Genomic DNA, 23269 nt, shown 5'->3' on the forward strand with positions numbered 1-23269 from the left:
AAAAAATGTACAAATACATGCATGCAGATGAACACTAACTCTTCGAGTAAATAATCAAATACCATTCCCAGCTAAGCACATTCCTTAGTATTTATAATATTCTTAATTTTAGCAACTTTTTTTTTCTTCTCTTTTTTTTTTTTTGGGCTTTATTTCTGTTTCTTGAGGATTCCTTATTCTCTCCTTTACCCTATGTATTGATTCCTATCGATAAAAGGTCATTTCTTATTAAAAAATAAAACAAAATACTAAGGTGTTCAATTTTGCAAGGAGCTTAATTTATTGCAATTCCAACAGTGTAGCATTTCATATGAAAGATGTTGAATGATGACTAAACCAGGTGCTCGGTGAAACCATACGAGAACAAATATAACTTAGGATCTTTCAAATATAAAATAAAATATGATCTAAATGGTAAATAAAGTAAAATAAATATTCCCAGTAAAAAGAAAGCTTCATAATCAGCTTGTTGGTAACCAAAGATATTAAAAGCCTTAAATTTTCTCAAATTAGGGTGGAGATCCAAACTTTATCAAGATTTAAAGTCCTTTAGAAACATAAAAATACAGTAGAAAAGGTGAAGGCTTCAATTGCTAACTTTATTTTGGAATAGAATGAGAAAGCAAGAAAGCCCAGATGATGCTAACAATATCATGAGGAAAGAAAAAAGAAAGAAAGAAGAAAAAGAAGAAAATAATAGGAGAAAGGTTACCTGAACATGAGATACATAGGACAAGCCAGCAGCTTCAATGGTTAAAAGGAGTCCATGCAGTGACCAAATCTGTAAACCAGCTATTGAACTCTTAGCCAGCAAAGAGATTGAGCTCACAGTTGCAGGCACTAGAGTTGATAATGCCATGCCCCCTGCACTGCAGGAAAAATATATAACAATGGAAACGGTAAAAAATAAAAACTAAATCATTTTTGCTCAAAATTACAGCCAAGCAACAAACACCACCAGTCGTTAAAATTCTTTTAACAAATATAATAATAATACCTTATAAATAAAGTTGGCCTAACACAAGAGTGGTCAAGCCAGGAGTCAGGACCACTACGACAGATTAGCTGCAATCCTGATTTACAATAAAAATACCATACAAACTAGCTGTTCCACTAGGAATTCAGTTACTATGCAAGCCACGTGTGATATTAAACTGGTTGCTCAAAGGTAATCAAGACCATCCCCATCCTTCAATTAATAGAAAAGATATCTACTAGCAACCAAATAAATTTTTATTTTCTGCTAACCCAAAAGAAAAATAAACTCAAGTAAGAACAATACAGGACAAACATCTTGATAGTGAATATAAATAGAAAAAGCAGCAAATAATAGTTAAAATTATTATGGTCAAGAGATTGAATGCCGATTAAAATGTACAAATAGTTTTTTTTTTTTTTTTTTCTGTTTTCACAGCTGTAAACCAAATGTTCTCCTAAAACGCCCTCACATTATGTTCCATCCAGATACACCTTATCAAGCAAGATCAAGTTGTCGGCATGCAATTCAATTCCTCTCCAGAAGCACCCTCAACTACCCATCAGACATATCCCACTCAACTAATAAAAGAGCAAATATGCTACAGTAGTTGCAAAACAGCAATTTTGCAACTTAAAGTGGACCTACATTCCCACTTTCTATAACTCTATTGACTGTCTACGGATGGTAAGGAATTCTAGACGAAAGCTCTCAGGTGGTTAATTTCCATAATATAGAGTTGAATTATCCATTATTGTACCTACTAATAGTCAGTTAAAAAATTTTCCAAGTCTTTTTTTTTTTTTTCATTCCTGCCACAAGGTATTATGGTTTCAGAAACATCGTCCTTAAAGTTTCATAATCTATTTACATGATCAGTTCTAACGACAGATGTAATGGCAAAAACAAGGCTGCATGGGCATAAAAAGGAACACCAATGAACAGATAAATATTTCACCTGCGATGAATGCAGCCAAGAGCAAGGGCTATTGATCCAGCAGAGTTTGAATCCATTGCTCCAGTTAGGTCAGCAAGCAGCAATCTTGTCTGTTATCACCAAAGAAAAAACGTATTTAAGGAGACAAAAAATGAAAAACCTCTCTCATCTTCATATTAACTAAATATCATAAAAATGGGCAAATAAAATTACTGTAAGCCTGGTAACTAAAACATAAAACTGACCATTCTTGCTGTAAAGATGTCATTTCCAAGCCGTGCTAAAAGACCAAGACCTTCTGAAGAAGCTCTACGTTGAGAAGCACAAATATCTCCTTCTGCCAGAATACTCTGTCATAATTACAAATATGTTAACAAAAATGCAAGTAGTAAAGCAGTAATACAAGGAATCCTACAAAAAATTTGTCACCTGAAAAATAGCCTGTGCAGAATTTAAAATATCCAGTCCTAATGGCTGTGGACGAAGATTAAGCAAAGCCTGATAAGCATAAACAATGAATTAATATCAGAATGCATGAAATCGATGATTCAGCTTAGATGCTACAACATAAATCCTAAGTTGATGGAACAACCTTGAACCCTGCAAGTAACCCCACACATATATTGGTGACACTAGCTGCATGCCATGGTTGCTTTTTTCCAGCTTTCAGACACTGCTCAATCATTCCAAGAAGTGACAGCATCCCACCGTTATCCTGGGATAAAAAATTTGAGTTTGTGTTAACAAAGAGAAGCTCATATGCCAATGTACAAATGATTTTCCACATCCCCTACCTGACAAGCAAACATGACTCCAAAGCAGAGGAGCATCTGGTTCACCAGGGTCTTGTTTATTGGTTCCGGCTTCATGGTCAAATTCAATCCTCAGTATACAAAGTTATATAAGGCAATTTACAGTAAGAAACACATTAAAGAAACTTCAGAAGATAATATCAATATTGCCAGATATGCATCTCTATTTTGCAAGTATTGAAGACTTCAGCATGGGAGCAAATTCGTGAATCCTCAGAAGAGAATAAAAATACAGTCATGCAGGCATTACTAATGGCCAATCCAATTTCCAAATCTTTGGATTGCATTCAATTTCACATGTGAATAAGTAGAGGACAGCAAAAGAGAGAGAAAGGAAATTGTTTCAATTCAAAGAAAGTACTAGCCCTATGCTACAAGAATTCACCACTTCTCAAGACCATAATTCTGCAAAGTGAGACAGAGAGAAAAATCAAAGAAGGATGGCCTCTTGCTCATTACATTTGCTTCTCTGAAGTTGTCTTCCTCAGCCATAAGCAAAGCATCAGTCACACACATGGGTATGTACACAGATGACCCACAACGTAAAATTTCTAATAGAAATTGCTAAATCATAACCAGAGGTTATAACAAATTAACTACTGTCTTTACAGTACCCTGTTTCTGACCTATTAGCTCTTGTATTTCATCAAGCTTAACATTTTAGCTTATTAATACAGCTGTATACAAATAACAGTAACCTAATGAACCTATGTTACTAGAAGGTAGAGCATTTTCTACCCAAAAATCACTTCTAGTTTATGACTAGACAGAAAATAATTACAAACCAAGTTGTAACAGCAATGAATTATCAACAAAAGAGTTACTAGTACCTGCGGAAAGCTAGAAACTTCACTCTCCCACAAGCTAGGCACAAGGCCATCTTTCCCACCTTGAAAAGCACGCAGTTCATCTTCAAACCAATCCCTGATTAAATACAATTGCCAAGAACCAAATATCTCTTAACATTGAAACGAGATTACTCCAATTTTTCTTACAAGGATTAACAATGATTTACTGTACAATGTTGTCAAAGATGCAAAAAAATCAACAGAAAAATTCTAACCGAAAAAATTTGATAAATAAAATTTCCAAGAAACAAATTCCACTTAAAAGTTGAGATTGTTTAAAAATGATTAAGTTTTTTCTATAATAACCAAAAGTGATGCAACTACGAAAGGCTGTCAAAGTTGTAAAGACAAGAAAATTGAAAATAAAACAAAAGAAAAAGAGAATAATAGGCTATTTAAAGAGGAGACACCTTCCAGGAATCCAAGGACCCAACCATGCATCTCTTTTGTCCAACAGAGACCTCAAGCATGAACTTTCTTCACATCCAGCAGCATCCCTTTAACATTAAATAGCCAATTAAAAAGGAAAAAAAAAAAAAAAAAATCAGACAAACAAGAGGGATTCCAAATTTGAAATTTAAAAGAATGTGAAATTTCATAAACATTATTCCTCAAAATAAAATGAGATCACTTTAGATCTTCATACAAAGTTATGAAACAATAACATGTGCAGAAAATCATCACCTAAATGGCCTGGTACATAATTGAATAATCTGGCGGTGGTCGTTCTTATATGCCATGGGATCAGGAAGAGACTGATATGCTATTAATGTTCTGATGATAAATACATCAATTTCAGGCTTCACATTTGGCAGTTCCTTGGCTGCCACTATATAGGATAAAGCCCTGCTTTGCATAACATAAAAACTTTATAAAATAAGTGTATGTAAAAGTAAAACAAATTATTCACTAATGTAAAACTGGAAGCAATGCATGTGCCTGACAGCAACACTCAAACAAAATTTAAACAAATAACAAAAAAATGTGACAATAGACATACCTACTCAAATACACAAGCACTGGTTGAAGAAAAATCCCATTATTAACAGAATTTGGAGTAATAAAGCATCTTATAAAGGCTGTAAGAGCATCAACTGCAGCAGACCACATGCTACAAAAGAAAAACCAAGAGTAAATAACCGAACACAGAAGAATGCTGCCATAAAATGCATTAAACAAGAAGTAGATATGATGGAAAGAACTGTATCATTCAAAGCCAAATTGAAGAAACAACTGAAATTCTAAGTCTTTTACAGCCAGAAAATTTTGCATTACCAAGCCCAAGCAAAACTTTTTCATTCACCAAAATGGTGCGAGCCATGAACTAAATGACAAAATAAATTCCTGACACATTCCACCCACCCACACACACACACACACACACACAAAAAAAAAAAAAAAAAAAAAAAAAAAAAAAAAAAGGGGGTTAAAAACATGACAATTGCAAGCAGGTAATTTCAACCATACTTCTAGAAGAAAACAAAAGTAGAAGGAATACATTTGAGCCAGTTAATTCACTCTTTTATAGGACACTCAAAGTAGGTTAATTGCTAATCAAAATGATAAAATTATTATAGAATAAAGAAATTTTAAAACAGGAAAAAAGAATACAAGAAGGTTGAATGACAGGTGGAGGTTCAAAAGGCAGTGGCAGCAAGCATCCAGGGATAAAAGAAAAGTCTCTATGTTCTGAATTTTAAATTGAGAAAAGAATAATTGTGTTCATTATAATATGACTAGTAAATAAATCAAACCATCCAGAAAAAGAATAGATTCACAGGACCTTTTTCACCTTAAACATAGACAACCTAAACAATCTATTTAATACCATAAGCAAAGACTAACAGGGGCAAATAGAAACAATTAGGCACGTTAGTAGGTTTTGTTTGTTTCAATTTTTCCTTTTTTTATTTCATCTTCTGCCAAAGTCAATTCCCTAAATCTCAAACCATCTGGAGATAGTACTGTTCGATCTGTATTTTCAAAGTATCACTCTATATGCTTGAATGAAAGAATCAGGAAGTAGTTCCTGACTGAGTGCCACAAGACATAGAATATGAGTTGATATGATATTGAATAAAATACATCATACATAATGACTTACCAAATCCTTGATGTCAAATCTCCAGTATGTTTAGTTTCCAGATCTGGATTGCGAGTAAAGAGGTCAACCCACAAGGAAAGGATATCAAAAACTTGGTCCTCAAGCTCCTGAATGCATCAAGTATAGCACCTTAAATCCCTAGTACTAAACAGTTAGTCATTACATGAAATGAATATAGAGACTTCTCCATTCCTTAGGAGAGGGATGGAATCTATTAACAAAAGGGGATGAAATCAATCCTTTTGACAGCCCAGTACTACCTAGCAAGTGTATGGACTCAGGGGCTTAGCTAAGGAGATTTGGGGTGAAGATGCAGTGGGTGGAATATGACTTGGCAAGATATAAACTTCATATATGTATAATTTTTCTATGCTGCGAAAACTTGCAAAAACACATTAGGCAACATGTTGCCTGACACTTTTTCTTAGACAACACATTGTGTGCTGAAAGACTAATATATTTATAGAAAATGCTACAATAAGCACGTATCTTCCTCCATGGTCTGCACACCTAACCATTTACATGTGTATCCTTCAAAGGATAGGCAGGTAAAAAATGTACATGCATATTTTTTAAAGGATACACATGTAAATGTTTTAGATGCCCACAGATAGATGCTTTTTACAGCAAAATTCTATATATATATATATATATACATGCAGTCATTCTCCTATCAGTACCTTTATTATTAGCTCTTGAATTGCTTCAAGGCTGAGATTTAAAACTGTAATCTAGTAGAATACTAAAATTCTAGAGGGCAAAGTGAATGTTTTCTGCAAGTTGGACGCATATAAATCTCAACCCTTAAAGTAATCCAAGGGCTAATAACGGAGGCCTAAGTAGTTTTCCATCATTAGGGTCCCAGTCTAAGAATTCCTATACATATATGTAAAACATATACAAATATAATCATAAGAAGAATAAAAAATAATTAATGAACTAAGACAACTATACAAAAGATAAGACAAAAAATTAAACAAAGTGTAACTTTTGTTCCAGTTTAGATTGTTAGGAACATAAGGTAGATCACTGTTTACCTCCCTTGGCAAGGAAGCTAAGAGAGATGATAAAAGAAACCATCCAGCTTGCTTTTCAACTGTGGCAGCTACAGGATTTCGATTAGATTCAATCAGCATCTTCTTTGAAACTTCAAGCACAGATCTGGGCAATCTGGCAAATCATATTAATATTAGAGCCACAACCACCAGTATCAATGACAGCCATGATACTTCATTGTCACCAAAAGGGAAAACGTGCAATAAAAAATGGGCAGACATATATGTAGTGCTGGAAGGGATAAAAGACACTAAATGACTTAATAGACAAAACAAAGAAAGGATGGAGAGAAAGACTGACCAGTGACATCTCTCCACAAACAGGAAAATTATGTTCTTTAAAACAAAACATGCCATTACCTAGCTGGGTAACCAAGAGGTAACTTTGGGGAGATGGACATCAAAACTGCTAAAACGGTAGCCTGTCCATGCAAAGAATTGAGCTCTGATTGCAGATTATTCCCCTGCAAATGATATATAAGGGTCACTTAACTACGTATGAGTTCATAATTAAAAGAACAGTTGAAAGCATAATTGCAATCCACAAATCTAATCATCAATAGACATATCTTTATACTTCATATTTGCAGTATTTTTATATGATAAATAGATCGGGTTCAATAATACCAGTAAAATATAGGTTGCATGAGAAAAGTGAAAATGCCATTGGTGTTGAAGCAAAATCTTAAATTCAATTGATGAACAAGAGCATAGTGTCACATTCCGTGCAAAAAGGATGGAATACTTGAGGTTTAGCCGGAAGGTTCTACACTTTCCATGAAGATTCAAGAGAAGTCCGGAAGATTCTAGAGGATTCAAAAGAAACCTAGACTAATGTAGATAGAAATCTCTCTAGAATAGTCTAGAACCTCATCTAGATGTAAGCCATGTGTACATATCTAGAACTTTGTATTCTTGTGATACGTGTCAAGCCTCTATATAAAAGGTTGGACTCTCATTTATAACACATCTAAGAATTCAAGCAATACAAATATTCTCCACATTCTCTCAAACTCTCTCTAGCTCTCCTACTTCCTACTCTACTACTCTTAACTTCCGCATTGTGCTAGTTTGTGAACAAGGCTGACTTAGCAAGGGAGGTGCTAAGTGCCGCACGGGAGCGTTGTAAAAGTTAGGCCCATAACAATAGGCTCCTAATCCATCAATAGTTTATCTTGTCAATGAGAGCCTAGATGGTTTCATTAAAATATTGTGTTGAATCTTCAAAGTTCTTAGGTCATGTGCAAGTAAATTACCAACCCAAAATAAGGTGTATACAAAGACTAACATGATTTATGCAAAGACACATGTTCTTTAAGGTAAAATACATTTATAAAAATAAAAAAAAATAAAAAAGCCTTAAACTATTATCTAGTTACAAAATATAAAGAGAAAGTGGCCTTGTATTAAGCTGTTGATTAAAGTGTTGGATTCTACAAAAAGAGCAACAAAATAGTCAGGAAGGTCATACAGATACCATCAACATGAGCAGATTTTCTCACAAGCAACATGGTTCAGAAAGATATATTTATGAACAAAAGGTTTATCTACTAAAGTTATGAATAGGTTATAGTTTAGCAAAGCATTGAAGAATATTAATAGAACCATAGGGAGAGCAAGAATCTATTTGTAAAAAATCAGCAACAACAACAATAACCAATTTAATTGAATTTCGCAGAAATACAAATATGAAAAATATTCAATAGAGGTCATTAGAACAAAGGTAAATTACATGTGAACAGTAAATGAATGACAGCAACACATAAAGGTTTCAAAAGAATCACTAGCTTTACCTTCTCAAAAGAAAGATTCTCACGTAAAGCACTGAGCATGGTCACACCATAAGAAACCAAACCACCAACGCAGGTAGGATCAACCTCAGCCAATGAACGCAATGTTAAAGCAGCCTCAATTCGTACCTGACCATAAATTTGAATTTAACATTCAGCTATACAAAGGTTGTTATCAAAAACATAAAAGTGGAAAATTAATGCTTGAGCATATAAATTATGGTTCAGTTCCATGTTTTAACACATCAACAGCACACACCAGGAAAGCAAATCACACAAAATGTTGAGATAAAAGTGTACTGCCTAGCATGACTGTTTCTGATACAGGACAGGATAGAGAGAAAGGAGAAGAAGTAGAATAAAGGGGTAGAGAACGGAGAGAAGTTGAGGGGAAAGTCTGTCATATATACCAATCTGCATTGCCATAGCAAATACAAGTTCTCTAAAGCCTTTATTTATGATTGCATCATTCTTAATATTACCATGGCCAGACAAAGGCTGTTAAAGAGAATCCTCAATCAAACTGAGACAGAGGCTGTTAAAGAGAACCCACAATTAAACTGCAATTTTAAAAGGAAAACCCTACGTCTAATGCTTCATCTAACTAGACAAGTAATAAACATAAGGGCATCAATCGAGTGTTTAACAAGAGTAAAAATTTAGAAGAATATCATATGGATGCCACAAAAGATTTTAAAGCTTCAAATCACATAAACAAATTCAAGAGCTTACAAGTTGTGAAGAATGAGATACTGCTGCAACAACTGTATCATCAAGCACTTCCTTGAATTCAGATGGAACCTGTAAGTGGATAGAGCAAGCGCAGTTTAAAATCATTACCAAAGATCTTAAACTATAAATACTAATTTAATACCATCACCTATAGTTTTACTAGAAAAGGATACGAAAAAATCCATAACTCAATCAGATCCTTAGCAAGATATTGAATACCATAATCTCTACCTGGAAAAGAATAAATCATTCCTTCACAATGAAAAATTGGAAGACAAAGATATCAATAAAGTCACACCTCACCTCTCCCAGGGTTTTCAGGGTATATGATAAGGTACGTAGAGCAGCAATTTTCATGGAAGGACTGGCATCAGGAGATTGAAGCTGTAAGTTTCCACAAAAAAAAAAAAATTAAAAGAATACCATAAAAATAACATAGCCATCAGAAAATTAAATTTTTGAAGTAAAAAAAGTCCATCTGAAACCTCAGCTTACATGCTTTCCAAGAAAAACCAAAAAACTCCTTTGTGTAGGTTCTGTCATTTGATCAGTAACACCAACCCGAAGTATGTAGAGAACACAAGCCTTTGTCAAGCAAGGTGATCCAGTGGTCAGTAGTTTTATACATGTGTACACACACACACGCACATGTTTGTGTATTTTGATAGAATATCAAAAACTTTATTCATATTTCACAGAAAAAGCATTACAATATAATAAAGAGGATGACAAATCTACAAAACAGTTATTTTAAAATAATAATAATAATAATATCACATACTTCCAACCCAAGAAAATCAAAGAAAACGGAATATCCTTAAATTCTTTCAAAGTAGATGATCATAAATACAAAGAAGCCAGAGACTTGATAAAATCCTATAAAACCCTTGCAACTTGACCATAGTCTGTGAAAAGTCTCATATCATATCTGACCCCCATGAAGAGCAAATAATCCTTCCTACCAACACCTCTGTTTAACCTTCTGCAAAATGCAAATATTGGAATTTTCCTTCAAGAACATAACCTGATAATTTATTTACATCCTATGTTTCCTACACCTCTTACATTTCAACTTAAAATTATCACTGAAAAAGCAAACATCCTAAATCTAACACCCTCTTAACACTATCATGATAAATACTTTCAGATACGACAGTCATAATCCACTAAGCCTTGTACTGCAAACAACATACTTCCTATTGTTATTATCTCTACTTCCATCTTAAAAAGAAACTACTAAAAAAGTTGCAGTTCCTCGCTGTTAATCTCTTCTTTTTCTAACAATTGCCTACTCTTCATCTCCTTGGGCATCCTTGAAGTTTACATTATCTGAACCTATCTACTTTTCTATTTCATGAACTGCCAAATATCCTCTTAAGTCACTATGCTGGTTCTTTGACCTTTCCCTATGAAGAAACTCACATCAAAGCAATCACCAATAACTTCTCTCTTAGTTAGCTAGTAAAAGAATCACAATTTGTGAGCATCAATAAAGATTCATTGATCACCCTCATTGTTTACCCCTTAAACAATTTTAATGAAGACTCTGAAAACAAGTAGCTATATATTGAAGCTTGAGAATTAAAAACTGGGGATTGACAAGAACCCTTTTGACAGATCATTCTCAACTTAACTTCTTTGTTCTCCACTAACAAAAATATCCTGACTGAACATTTCTTCACCCTACTGGTGGTTAATTGAAAGGCTTCCCTCCTTAACTAGATATTTGTCTTCTTCTTCACATTGCCTATTGTCAGTTTGTTTATTAAGTGAAACTTTACCCACACTACAATTTACATCTAGAGGCTTGATATTCAACTTGTACGTCAGTAGCCCAGCATCAAAATCCATTAGTTATTTTAGATTAATCTAAGAAAACCTTTTGGGCCTCAAGATATTTGTATCAGAGAGTAGTTTTGGGCTTAAAACCTCCTTGGTATGAGGCTCATCTTCTGAAACAGCTCTTCACCCAGCCTCTGTTTGTTTTCCATATATAGCAATTAAATTGTCCACCACTATCGTCAAGTAACTCTTCCTCTTCCAATGCCGCATATTTATTGTAATAATTACTACTTCGGCAACTCTTTTTAAATTCAAATTAGCTTTAGTTTTCAAACATTATTACATGCTTTCTCTCAAAAAAAGGAAGGAAAAAAAAAAAAAAAACTTCTACCACATGCAGCCACCTGATTCCAATCTAACCTTTCATACCCTATTTTTACATGCAACCTCTTTTCCAAATTTGGAAAAAAACTTTATTTCCCCATCCACTTGTGACCACAGCATCCTCCCTATTTTCCCCCTCATAAGAAAGTATGTCACCTCACCCATGATGGCATCTTTATACCATTTACCTTATACCTGTCACTAAACTCTTATGTAGGAGCTAGGAACCTTAATCCCTACCATGATGTTTTTATGACAACCTGGTCATTATCTTATTTTTCTACATGGCATAAATAGGAGATGCTAAGTTTTAAATCACTAAAGTTTATGCTATTGGAAACTAGTCCAAACTATGCTTGTCCAGTTGACACAACATAAACTATAGCACTCTGTATTTCATGTCGTCCCATCCAATAATAAAAAATAAAGAGTCTTACACATGAGAAAAATTAAGTACCAGAAATGGGGATCACAGGGATTCAGACACAACATGAAACAGATGCAAAACTCTAATACCACGTAAAATTACCATCAAGCTGAAAAGCTTAGATTAGTAAGAAGCAACCCAACTATGGATACCAAGTTGACACAATACACATTTGACAAAGAGTCATATCTATGCCATATAACAGGTAAAGTTTGCAAAAAGATAACATGCAACAGAAAACACCAAATGACTGCATAAAATATAACAAACTGACCACTAAACTGATAATAAAATGAAGACAAGTGAATGGGGGGAAAAAGTAGAGAAATGAAAAATGAAAAGTCAGCACTACTGTCCATAATGAAACATAATCCATAATTAGAGCTAGAAACTTTAAATTTCAAACTTCCCTCCATTTAACTCAGTTCATGTTATGACAACAAACCAAAAAGCTTATATTGTGAAATGTATCTTGCCATTCCCTAGCAAGAAAGACTATGGGTGAAAAGTTAAAACAAAATCAATAAAGCTAAAGGTTGTGATTTTTTGAACAATTACCAGTGGATGGGCATCAATAGATGTATCTAAACGGAGCATGTCCATAACCTGCAAAGCGAAGTTTTGAAGCTCACTATCTGGATGTAGATACTTCAGACGAATAGCCTGCAAACATACATTGCAAAGAAATATATCATCTTGAAACAAGGTAAAATAAGTGCAAACCACACTTCAAACCTAGTGCAATGGCAACAGATGTAGCCAACACAAAAAGAACAGCAACATGACACAATTCGCATGCAAAATTCAAGCCAATGGCATCAAAATTTCCATTAATAGATTCTCAAAATAAATGAAAGCACCATTCTATTATGTGTAGAATCTCAAAAACGTGCTTTTCAATGCACCAATTTCAACCATTCCACCAGCAGTTTACGAAGCAGATTAATTCTAATATAGTTCACGTAACACCTGATCAAACACCATTGTTTCTTACAGTTTTAGTACATAGAAAATTTAATCATATCCCAAACATTGTTGACAACAAGAAAAAGAAAAGGGGGGATTAAGGGGAGGGAAGATGTGCAGGGATTCTTCAAATTTACCTGTAAGAAGAATACCCAAGACAAGGTTATGCCAACTCGAACATCCTTCGACCGAGGTCCACTAGCTGCTTATTGAAACAATTTGTTAAAAGTCGTTTGATGCCATGAAGCAAGAAGAATATGTCTACTGAATCACAGAATTAACAGGAGCCAAAAAAAAGTCCATCCATGACTTCACAGTTAATGCATATTACCACACAGAAAAACTAATCAAGTTCACAAATTAATATGCAAAATCCCATTTTAATACCACAACTTGAGAAAGTAACTTTAATTGTAAAACCATTCAATCCACGGACAACTAATATTCAATTTACAGACAACTAACGGCTTCAGGCAGGAAAATACCTCTTGTGAAAGGCAACGTCAAATGCCTCTGTAAACCACCTTCTAGCTTCTTTGCTGGAGGAAAAGGACCTTTCCCCCTTGGTTGAACCTGGTAAAGAAACACAGAGGATAATAGGACCACCACCAATCACCAACATGTTCAATTGAACATATAAAATCCACTCTAAATCTGATTACATGGTAACATACAAATTCAATTTTAATTCAAGTCTGAAGCCAGCAGATATATTTCTCAGTTCAAATTTTAATAGAAAAAGAAAATCCATTGCATAAATTTGGCTGGTCATATTATATACCTATTCACATAAAATTTATTTAAAAAGAACAATAATTCCTCTAACACACATAAATATAAATAGTGTTATCACTTATTTCCAGCCTAATTTGGAAATTAACAAGACAAAATCAACTTAATTCCAGATCTATTCCTATGACAATCAGATCTAACAATAAAATTTGAGTTAAAAACGGCCTGATCAAAATTCAATATAGGTAATAAATCTTGAACTGTTCCAATTTGTTTGGCTCAATCTTAATGCCAACAGAAGACTAACATATACTAACCTGTGCATCAGGATTCATTCCAAGAGCAAGCAACGATCCCAATGCTTCAGCAAATGCATCCCGAACAGAAGAAACAGGATCCTCAAGGGCCTATTACAAGCAAAATGTAAGGAAAAAAAGATGTAAAATCCTAGCAAACGTTTAAAAGATTAACATAATTTAACTCAAAAGCTCTCTGAAAAAAAAAAAAAAGGATAGCATGGAAAAGAAGAAAACTTGCCTTGACACAATAAGAAGCTGAATTGTCAAGTTCTCCCACTCCTAAACCCGGCCCTCCAATGGTGGCAAATGCCTTTAGACATCTTGCGGCAGCTATCCTAACAACAAATGATTTATCTGCAAAAGCAAATCGCATGACGAGACGAAATGCCTCAGTATATGCTGCAGAAGCACCACCACCACCTGAGCCTTCTAGAGCATTCTGAAGCACATGTAAAGCCTCTTGTCTAACAAATTCCTGAAATTTGAGGGATGTAACTAAAGTTATAAAAAGAAAAGAAATGGGACAGGAAAAAAAAAATTTTAAAAAGGAGGCCATTCAATATCGGCAACTATCAATTTCCGGCCAACAGGTTATAATTGGGTTAAATATAATCAAGCACCTGTGATTCCAAATCATTTACCCTTAACCTATTTGAGCACCTAACATTACTAAAATTGTGATATACCAAGGTCTCTGCCCATCTTTATTTGTTCAACATCCTCACATAATTAGAACCTTAAAATAATTTAAGCAGAGTATAACCAATTTGACCCATAATTGTACAACCAAACTGGTGATACATGGGTATTTTGTGGTTTGAGAAATATAGCTTGAAGCTCAGGCATAGGATGATCCTGAATTGACATCCAATATCCTGGCCACCAAGTTGAAATCCTATTTCAACCCTTAAAATGACATAAAGGATTTTAACTCAAACAAGCCCCAAAAGCAACAATAGAAAGTTAGCAATGATACATGAAGTAGCTTTATAAAATATGAAACTAATTGCAAGTACTTTCTACACTTTTAGCATACATATCAAACCAAGTGGCAAGAGCTTCATAATAAATCCCTATACCCTAAACCATGAGAAAACCATAAATTTCAAAAAGAAAAATAAAAAACAAACAGATAAATCCCCTTAATGTGAAAGATAGAAGATACAGGATCCTTGACTAGCAAGTCAACATAGATAAACTAAACCATTGTTTTACAACGAACATCATTACCACACATCCTTTTCCCTTTTTAATTTCCTACTCAATCTTAACTAACTTTTACTCATTAAAACATAAATACGTGCCAAAACCGCAAAAGAAGTAGGACTACCTCATGGAATTTGATAAGTTTCGAGGCAATCATAGTTGTTTCAAGTAAACCTGAAGTAATTCTTCGCCCAAAATGTCTGTATAACTCTCCTAAGCATTGCGCGGCACCTAAACAATTGTATTTAGAAACAAAGTAATAGAAAAAGATACATAAAATAGAATCCCAAAGATACAAGAGAAACAATCAAACAAACCACAGGTCAAAATATGGGATGGCCAAGATACAAAGCATATACTTCATTGTAATGAAATCCCAGAATCTAAGCAGACCAAAAATTATCATAATTTATTTTTAATCACCAGGTTCAGATAATTGCAATTTCTTCAACTCCACATTATACAAAGCATCATTAGACATATAATTTGGAGTTTGTTTACTTGCTAATTACTACTCAGATTGGGAAGTCGATGATCATTGAAGAAGTTTAACATCAATGATAAATTGATATTTACATGATTTATTAACCACCAGATTCAGATAATTATAATTCTTTCTACTCCACAGTATGCAGAGCACTATTAGAGATAATTTGCAGTTTGTTTACTTGCTAGTTACTACTCAGATGGAGAATTCAATCATCATTATAGAAGTTTAACATCATCAATGATAAATGGATTTCACATGGTGACTCTTTGAGACATATAAATTCATTTAAGTGAAAAGAGAGATGTTAACGGTCCTGCTGCTATTAACTCTTTCATACAAGTTGAAGGGAACCAAACGGTGAAAGAATCTAAAGCATATTTACATATTTCTTTTCTTCTGTCAGAGATTTACCTGAAACTGTTTTTTTTTTTTTTTTTTTTTTTCCCTTATAAAAAAATGTTATGTAGACATAGTTATTTTCCAGTTAATACATGCCTGCACGTGCATACAGAATGTGGCACACATGCCTGATAGCAAAATGCACAAATGAAGACTTGACAAAGTTTCACTAGGGCACATATAGCCAAACCAGGCAATTCAATCCTTGAAATCAAGCACATCTAGACCCATGCTGATACATTTCTATGGGCACCATGATATAACATCCTTTTCATGATGATCTCAACATTTCAATAATATAAGAGGGGCCGCCATTTAACCAATAAAAATATTGAAACTAGCTATCTTTAGTGCGGAGTTATGTCAATATATTTAAACATGTCACTAAAAAAATAAAAATAAATAAAAAAACACAAATATATATTTATGAACTACACCACGAGTTTTAGTGTTTGCGACAAACCAGCAACTTTTTGCGGCTCGTTCCTCTTCCCATCGGAAAGAAATCCTTGTAGACTGCTTGCTCTCGAGTATATTGAAATCCCATCTCCCTTAGATATAATCTTCCGCATTGCTACTGATGCCAAATGACGCACAGGCCTCCGAGCACCAAGAATAAGTAGAGAATACAATGCATCCTCACATTTCCTTTGCCATAACAAAATAGATTCCTGAAAAATTAATTCATTTGCAGATAAAATGTTAATGGCTAAACCAGCCTTCAAGTGACCATATTTCATTGAAAAAGAATGCTAAACATAAATGCTTGTAAAATAAACCCTAAGATCAAGAGCATTTACTTCCAAAACAAGAATTATCAATTCAGATGGGGAAAAAGCAATCAACTAAGAAAGGTCTTCCAAAAGAGAGCATGAATTCTGAAATGCACACACAATTCTGTTTGGCATATTTAACAAACAAACAAACAAACAAACAAAAAAACTAAGAATTTAAGTATAAGTCCCTACTGCATCATTCTATGCTCCAAAAACCAAATTCCATGCAATACCAATGCTTAAAAGTTATCAAACTAGTGAACGGAGAGAGAGAGAGAGAGAGAGAGAGAGAGAGAGAGAGAGAGAGACCTTAGGCTCTTCATCAATGGCGGAGATGAGATCGGAGAGTAGATCAAAGCAGAGGAGTGGCTCCGGAGGCTGTTGGACTGCGGAGGCTACTATGGACTCCAACTGCGCTACCAACACACCGAACCGCGAGAGAGGGACGTTTTCTCGGACGAAATTCTTCGCCATTTCTTTACTTCACGCTCACAGACCCGAATGATCGGAACAAGGAAAACGAAATCGCGTTCTCGAATTGGATTTCGAAAATAAAATAAAATTATATACTATCGAATCAAATCAAAGACACAGTGCTAAATAAATAGATCAGTTCTTTCACAGGTTGACACGTGTGTAGGAATAATCTCGGCACGCAGCCCTCCGTCTTCTTCTACTTCTATGGAGGGTTCAGTTTAGTTCAGTTCATTTCAGATCAGATATTTTGTCTCTCTTTTGGGTTCAGATATAACGGCATTGTTCGCCGGGATTTGCCTGTTAACGTTCATAAAAATCGAATAAACTGGCAGTACAGAACTTGTAGAACGATGAAAAATAATATTTATAAAACCAATGTATATATATATATATATATATATTTTTTATATATAAACCCAATGTATATTGGAATATATTTATATGTATATATACATGTATATATGTAGGAATGTCATAGTACACTGTTGAATTTAAAAGCGGTGCGGTTATTAATATAGTCAGTAAAACAAATATTTAACATTTAAAAGAAATTCTCCATCTTGTCAAAAAAAAAAAAAAAAAAGAAATTCTCCATCGAAAAAATAAACATTTTTAATTATTGTTTTTCATATTGAAATTGCGAACCCTTCAAACCAAATAATTTGCTCTAATGTTTTTTTTTTTTTTTTAGTGGACTAATTATTAAAATGTTAAACATATGTAAATGTATAATAATTTTTACTTACAATAGTAAATAATGAAACTGCACATTTCGATTTTGTATTTCAAATTTGAAAAATATTAAATATGTATATATATATATATCAAATATTAAAATTATAGAATATTTTAATTCATTTGTATATTTATTAATTTTACAAAACCGGATAATAATCACTAAAATATTTTTAATCTAAGAGAGGTTTCAGTTGCAGTTGCACAATTAAATAAATTCTATACAATTCCATTATACATTTATATTTTTATCTACATTTAAAATTATTATTATAGATTACTAATTAAATATATTTGTATTCAGAAATATAGGATTAAATATTTTAAATGATGATCAACATATATGATTGAATATTTTAAATATATTTAAAAATATACAATCAAATATTTTTAAATATGAATATATTAAACATATTTAAATACCAACGTCTGAAATATAATCAGAAGTATATAATTGAATATTTTAAATTAAATTTATCTAGAAGTATAGGACTAAATATTTTTAGAGACGTATAACCGAACACTACCCAATACATTTTTTCATTATCCAAAAATATTTTAATTTGAAATAAAATTTTGTTAAATTTTCATGATTAGTAGTCTCATTCAAAAGTATTTGAAGAGTTTTTATACAGTTATATTTGATTTATGAGCAATTTGTAAATAAAAAAAAACAAAAACATGTTCTTTAACTTAACTAAAACTCTATGAATTATGAATATTTTAGATATTAAAAATATTTATAAAATTATTCTATATTTTTTATATATTTAAACAGTAATATATAAAAAATAATATTTTATAAAGTTCTTTTAAAATTATAAAAAAAAAACTTCTTTAAATCTAATCATACCTTATTTCCATTTAAAATTAAATTTTTATAATTGTATGTGCATATAAATATGAGTTAAGCTATTTGTCATGTAAAGTACTCAACCCTGATGAAATCCATACTATTTAGATAAATATTAATTAGTTGCATCTATTTTCTAAGCTAAAATTTTAATTTGAAAGTGAATTCTAAATGATAATTTATTATACTATCTAATAAACATTTAAAATCCAATGATAATTGATCAAACAAATAACTTTTTGTACAAGAATCTATCGAACAGTAACCAAAAAAAGTTATAAATAACATCAAAATGTTTTGGCATAATGACTATCGTTGAACTGTCTGTCTTTTTAAAATCTGTAGATTGTTCTTGAAGTGCGGGCTGGTTCTTTTTGCCTTCTTTGTTTCTTAAACACCAAAAATAATCATGACAATCCTTTATTTTTCCTTTATATGTAATAAGTAATGATTTTAATAAATAAATCAAAGAAGCTAAATTGATAAATGTTGGCAAGTTGCCATGAAAAATAAATAAGTAAGTGCTCCAAGATGGCATAGTATATTTCTGAAGAAAGGATTTCCGCAATCATGCTGTAGCCACTGGCCTGGGGGGACATGGCCCCAAGCTTTTTAAACTTTTTAAAAATATTTTTACTATTTGTCAGAAATATTATTAAAAAGTTCTTTTTTTTTTTTTTTGGCTAACAATGAAAAAAATTTCATTTAAATACATGTTTTGCCTCATAATTTAAAATATTAACTTATCTATGTACATTATAAATTCTTAACAGTAAGCACTTATTATTATAAATTATAAATATTAGTTAAAATTTAACATTATTCTTCGAACAAAAATACAAGACATTGTTAAAATTATCTCAAAAATAAAAGACATTGTTTAAATTATAGCAAAAAAATACATTTTTAAAATTATAGACTTGATTAATTTAATGATTGGATATTAATGTAATTATATGCTTAATTATTCGTCATAACTTTAAAAAACAATTACTGATAAGAATACATATTTTTATTTTATTATTTAATACTCCCAATAAAAATTATTAGTTAATTCGATTATACTTTTGATTTGATAAATGATTTTTATTTATAGTATTACTGAACTTTTTTAATTTTTTTATACTTTTGTGTTTTAACATTTTATTTTTGTGGGTGTAACATTGTCACTTATAGTTGAATAATTGATAAAAAAGAAAAATACTAATAAAACTCATATGATTTCCAAAAAACAAAAATAAAAATAGATCCCATCTCAATGATATTTTTAGAGAATTATACAAAATTACTATAAAATAAAATTAACAACAAACCAAAAAAAAAAAAAAGAAGAAGAAGAAGAAGAAGAATATCAACTAAGACTCAAACCATTTTTATTTTTTATTTTTTGAAGAATGGATCGAAGTATCGAACCATTAACTTAGACCCTATTTGCATGGGGCCCCTTAAACTATTTCATGGCTGCTCCTGGATTCCCGTATCCGGTTGGTCAATTGGTCAAGATATTTTCATACCATAATTTTCCTACAGTCAGAATGAACAATTCCATTCTTATATCCAAACAAATACATGAACTCTCTCTTTCACTATTTACCTTTAAAAACGTATATGGATATGGATATGTTTAGATGGTTTGAATAGTTTCGATTGCTGTTTTGCTGTTAGAGAGACAAATAAGGTGGCTCATATGCTTGCTTAGTTTGCTCTCCTTATAGACTCCTTTCAGTCTTGGAATACTGTTGGTTCTGATTGGCTACTTCTTGGTGTTCAATCTGATTTTTCTAGTGACCATTGAGTATTCTTTTTAATAAATTTTGAGTCTTATTAGAAAAAAAAATTAAAATATATATATATATATATATGTATAATAAAGAAAATATTAAGTACAAACTATCTAATATACATGAACACAAAATCTACGATTATGACAAAGAAAAAAGATAAAAAAAACCTACATAAAAACACATAAGAAAACTACCATCATTATTAATTTCACACATTTAAAAACGCACTGATATGAGATATAAGTTCTTGGGTCCGAGACTTAGAGAGATGAGAACTCTGCAGAACTTGGAATGCATGTCCAACGCCTTTACAAACCGCTACTTCGACTTTCTTCCCAACACTAACCAAGGCATTGCCAAACTCTATATTTCTATCCTTCAATATATCCATCTCCGATACGCAAAGCAATATAGCAGGAAGCCTCAAATCCCTCAGCTTAGGCGCACCATTTGCCTGAGGGTTACACCATGGATGGTCTCGGTTAGCCCCAGAAGGCAAAGACAGCCCCCAATACGTATCAGAGGTTGAAAGTGTAAGCGCCGAGTTGGGTGGCTGGTTTGCATGCTTTTCGGAACCCGTCCTGGATTCTCCTCCAAAGAAAGGTTGGACCAATATGATCCCCTTGAGGACCAACGGGTTAAGAACCTTGGATTCGATATTCGACCCGACCCGTATGGCCACATGGTATGCTATGTTAGCTCCTGCACTGTCACCGGCTAGAAACAAGCGCGACATGTTGCAACGACTCAACCACCATTGATGCTCATTGGACATACTCACAGCTTGGTGTTTAACCCACATGAGAGTGTTGTAACCGTCTTCGTAAGCCGCGGGGAGGCGGTTTTCCGGGGCTAAACGGTAATTGACTGAGATAATGACACAGTTTGATTTGGAAACAAGATTGGTTAGAAACTCATGGTAACATCTCCAAGAGGCTGAGCCAACACAAAAGCCACCTCCATGGAAGTATATAAGCAAAGGGAGTTTTCCTGTGTTTGTGGTGGTGGGGATGTAAATTCTTGACCATAAATTCATTGCTTTGTCTATGACAATGTCTTTGGCTAGGATACTAGTGGATTCTAATGCAAAAGTACTAGGGACATTTGGTATAATAGGAGGCCTTTCAACATGTCCATCTCTTCGAACTCTAATTAGACCTTCGATTTCTTCGACAACTCCATGTGGGTAGTGCTTTTGCTGCTTGCTTACTGGGAGGTTAAGTCGAGGGTCTGGAGAAATGGTAGCCATTATTCTTTTCAATCGCATAAAAAAAGGTAGAAGAATATTTTTATGGTGTTTTGTGGTGTGGAAGCAAAATTGGTGCTGAAGCTCTTTATATAGGGAAATGATAGAAGTACCAAAGGACACTGGAAGGAAATTTCCTCTCTCTTTCTCTTTTATCATCTAGCAAATAGGCCTCATAAACTAGTCAACATGTGTATATCTTCTCACGTGGATTCTCATCTGAACTTTTCTAATATATCCCATTTTTCAACACCCTTTTTTAGTGCAACCAAAGTTGAGAAAAAAATTTCACCTTTTTGTTTATATGTATATATATTGCATTAATGTAGCATGTCAACACAACTTGCTTGGTGTATATGGACCGCAAATTGATATGAACAATCGATAAATATTCTTTTGAACTAGCTATTTTTGTTGCATGGAAATGATAAAAGCTTCGTTGTCATCAATATCTATAACTTAAAAGCTTTTAATATACATTAACCATATGAAACATTACATTTTCTACAACAACTTAAATATACAAAACTCATAAGCATTTGAAGTTAAACTTAGTTGATTAATTTTTGTTTTTTTTGTTTTTTTCAAAATTTTCAAAGATAATATGTATAAACCAACTAATTATTTTTTGGCAAATTAAATGGATATTCTTTAAATTCCATGTACATGCAAATTGACAGTCTAACTTTATTCTTCAAATATTTGTTTTCCCACTATCTTCTCTATGATCTTTTTGACAATGAACTTCACGTTGAAAATTGAAACTATTCTATCGTCTTTTGTATATTCATTCTAATAATCCCAGAGAATAAAAGAGTTTCAGTCTCTGTATAAACAACGTGCAAATACAACTGGCTATATACAAGCAGAGATAAAAATAGAAAACTTCATAGGTCCAACTGTCAATGCCCCAGAACCCGCAGGCCGATTTCGATCTTTGACTTTTTCCATTATGCAAGGAATCAACCATGTTGAATTAAATTCATAAGATTAAAGATTTTGTTCTCTGTACTTACCCCGCCTCGCCCACCACCCTTCCCCCCAAAACCAAGAATCTTTACCTTCCGTCCATCTTTACACAATCTGATCTTATTCTTCAACTAAGTGGCTCTTCAATGCAATAAAGTTGTTCACTTTGCCTAGCTCTATTACTAATAGTGACTGTCATTGGTATACCTTCAGGCAAACCATGGAAATTTTGTAAAAGATAACCAAACATTTTAATAGTTCTACGAATTATAAAATAAAGGAATAGCACTTTCATTTGTTTTCTCCTGAGAATGCTCCATAGAAAGTAAATTATAAGAAGTTCTTTGTTGGGTGGGCCCCAAATTTGACTAAAATGTAAAAATTAAATAAAAAATTAATACCAGTTTATGATAGGTGATAACAATTCACAAGTATGATGTTTTGGCAGGTCTAAAAAGATTGAAACTTTTACAAAGAGCATACAATATAT

The 23269-nt window shown here is 32.9% G+C and overlaps 2 protein-coding genes across 3 annotated transcripts in view; both read right to left on the minus strand.

Moving 5' to 3' along the window:
* LOC107409994 (protein SWEETIE) overlaps window positions 1–17540 on the minus strand; it is a 28397-nt gene extending 10857 nt beyond the window's left edge. The window contains exons 1-25 of one of the 2 annotated variants that reach the window (XM_048472647.2): window positions 17025–17539; window positions 16403–16610; window positions 15175–15281; window positions 14083–14319; window positions 13863–13952; window positions 13299–13386; window positions 12951–13015; window positions 12406–12510; window positions 9750–9839; window positions 9558–9638; window positions 9255–9323; window positions 8526–8651; window positions 7093–7196; window positions 6715–6847; window positions 5678–5784; window positions 4574–4684; window positions 4258–4419; window positions 3984–4070; window positions 3556–3649; window positions 2708–2776; window positions 2506–2628; window positions 2343–2411; window positions 2159–2263; window positions 1935–2023; window positions 713–869 (exon numbers count right to left, since the gene is read on the minus strand). In XM_048472647.2, the coding sequence (XP_048328604.2) occupies window positions 713–869; window positions 1935–2023; window positions 2159–2263; window positions 2343–2411; window positions 2506–2628; window positions 2708–2776; window positions 3556–3649; window positions 3984–4070; window positions 4258–4419; window positions 4574–4684; window positions 5678–5784; window positions 6715–6847; window positions 7093–7196; window positions 8526–8651; window positions 9255–9323; window positions 9558–9638; window positions 9750–9839; window positions 12406–12510; window positions 12951–13015; window positions 13299–13386; window positions 13863–13952; window positions 14083–14319; window positions 15175–15281; window positions 16403–16610; window positions 17025–17189 (2841 nt within the window). In that variant the 5' untranslated portion in view covers window positions 17190–17539. Of the gene's footprint in view, window positions 1–712; window positions 870–1934; window positions 2024–2158; window positions 2264–2342; window positions 2412–2505; window positions 2629–2707; window positions 2777–3555; window positions 3650–3983; window positions 4071–4257; window positions 4420–4573; window positions 4685–5677; window positions 5785–6714; window positions 6848–7092; window positions 7197–8525; window positions 8652–9254; window positions 9324–9557; window positions 9639–9749; window positions 9840–12405; window positions 12511–12950; window positions 13016–13298; window positions 13387–13862; window positions 13953–14082; window positions 14320–15174; window positions 15282–16402; window positions 16611–17024 lie in introns of both variants that reach the window. The other variant, XM_048472648.2, reaches the window with a different exon arrangement.
* A 3117-nt stretch (window positions 17541–20657) lies between these two features.
* Window positions 20658–21859, minus strand: LOC107416561 (probable carboxylesterase 17). The gene has a single exon (XM_016025070.4). It carries the CDS (start codon window positions 21829–21831, stop codon window positions 20773–20775), a length of 1059 nt encoding a protein of 352 aa, XP_015880556.3. The 5' UTR covers window positions 21832–21859; the 3' UTR covers window positions 20658–20772.
* Between the last annotated feature and the right edge of the window lie 1410 nt (window positions 21860–23269).

This window comes from Ziziphus jujuba, chromosome 4 (assembly GCF_031755915.1).
Source record: "Ziziphus jujuba cultivar Dongzao chromosome 4, ASM3175591v1".
NCBI classification, from domain to species: Eukaryota; Viridiplantae; Streptophyta; class Magnoliopsida; order Rosales; family Rhamnaceae; genus Ziziphus; species Ziziphus jujuba.

Bases quoted from the DNA above. Each gene is read 5' to 3' on its own strand.
- LOC107416561 (XM_016025070.4), bottom strand. From the start codon at position 21,831: ATGCGATTGAAAAGAATAATGGCTACCATTTCTCCAGACCCTCGACTT.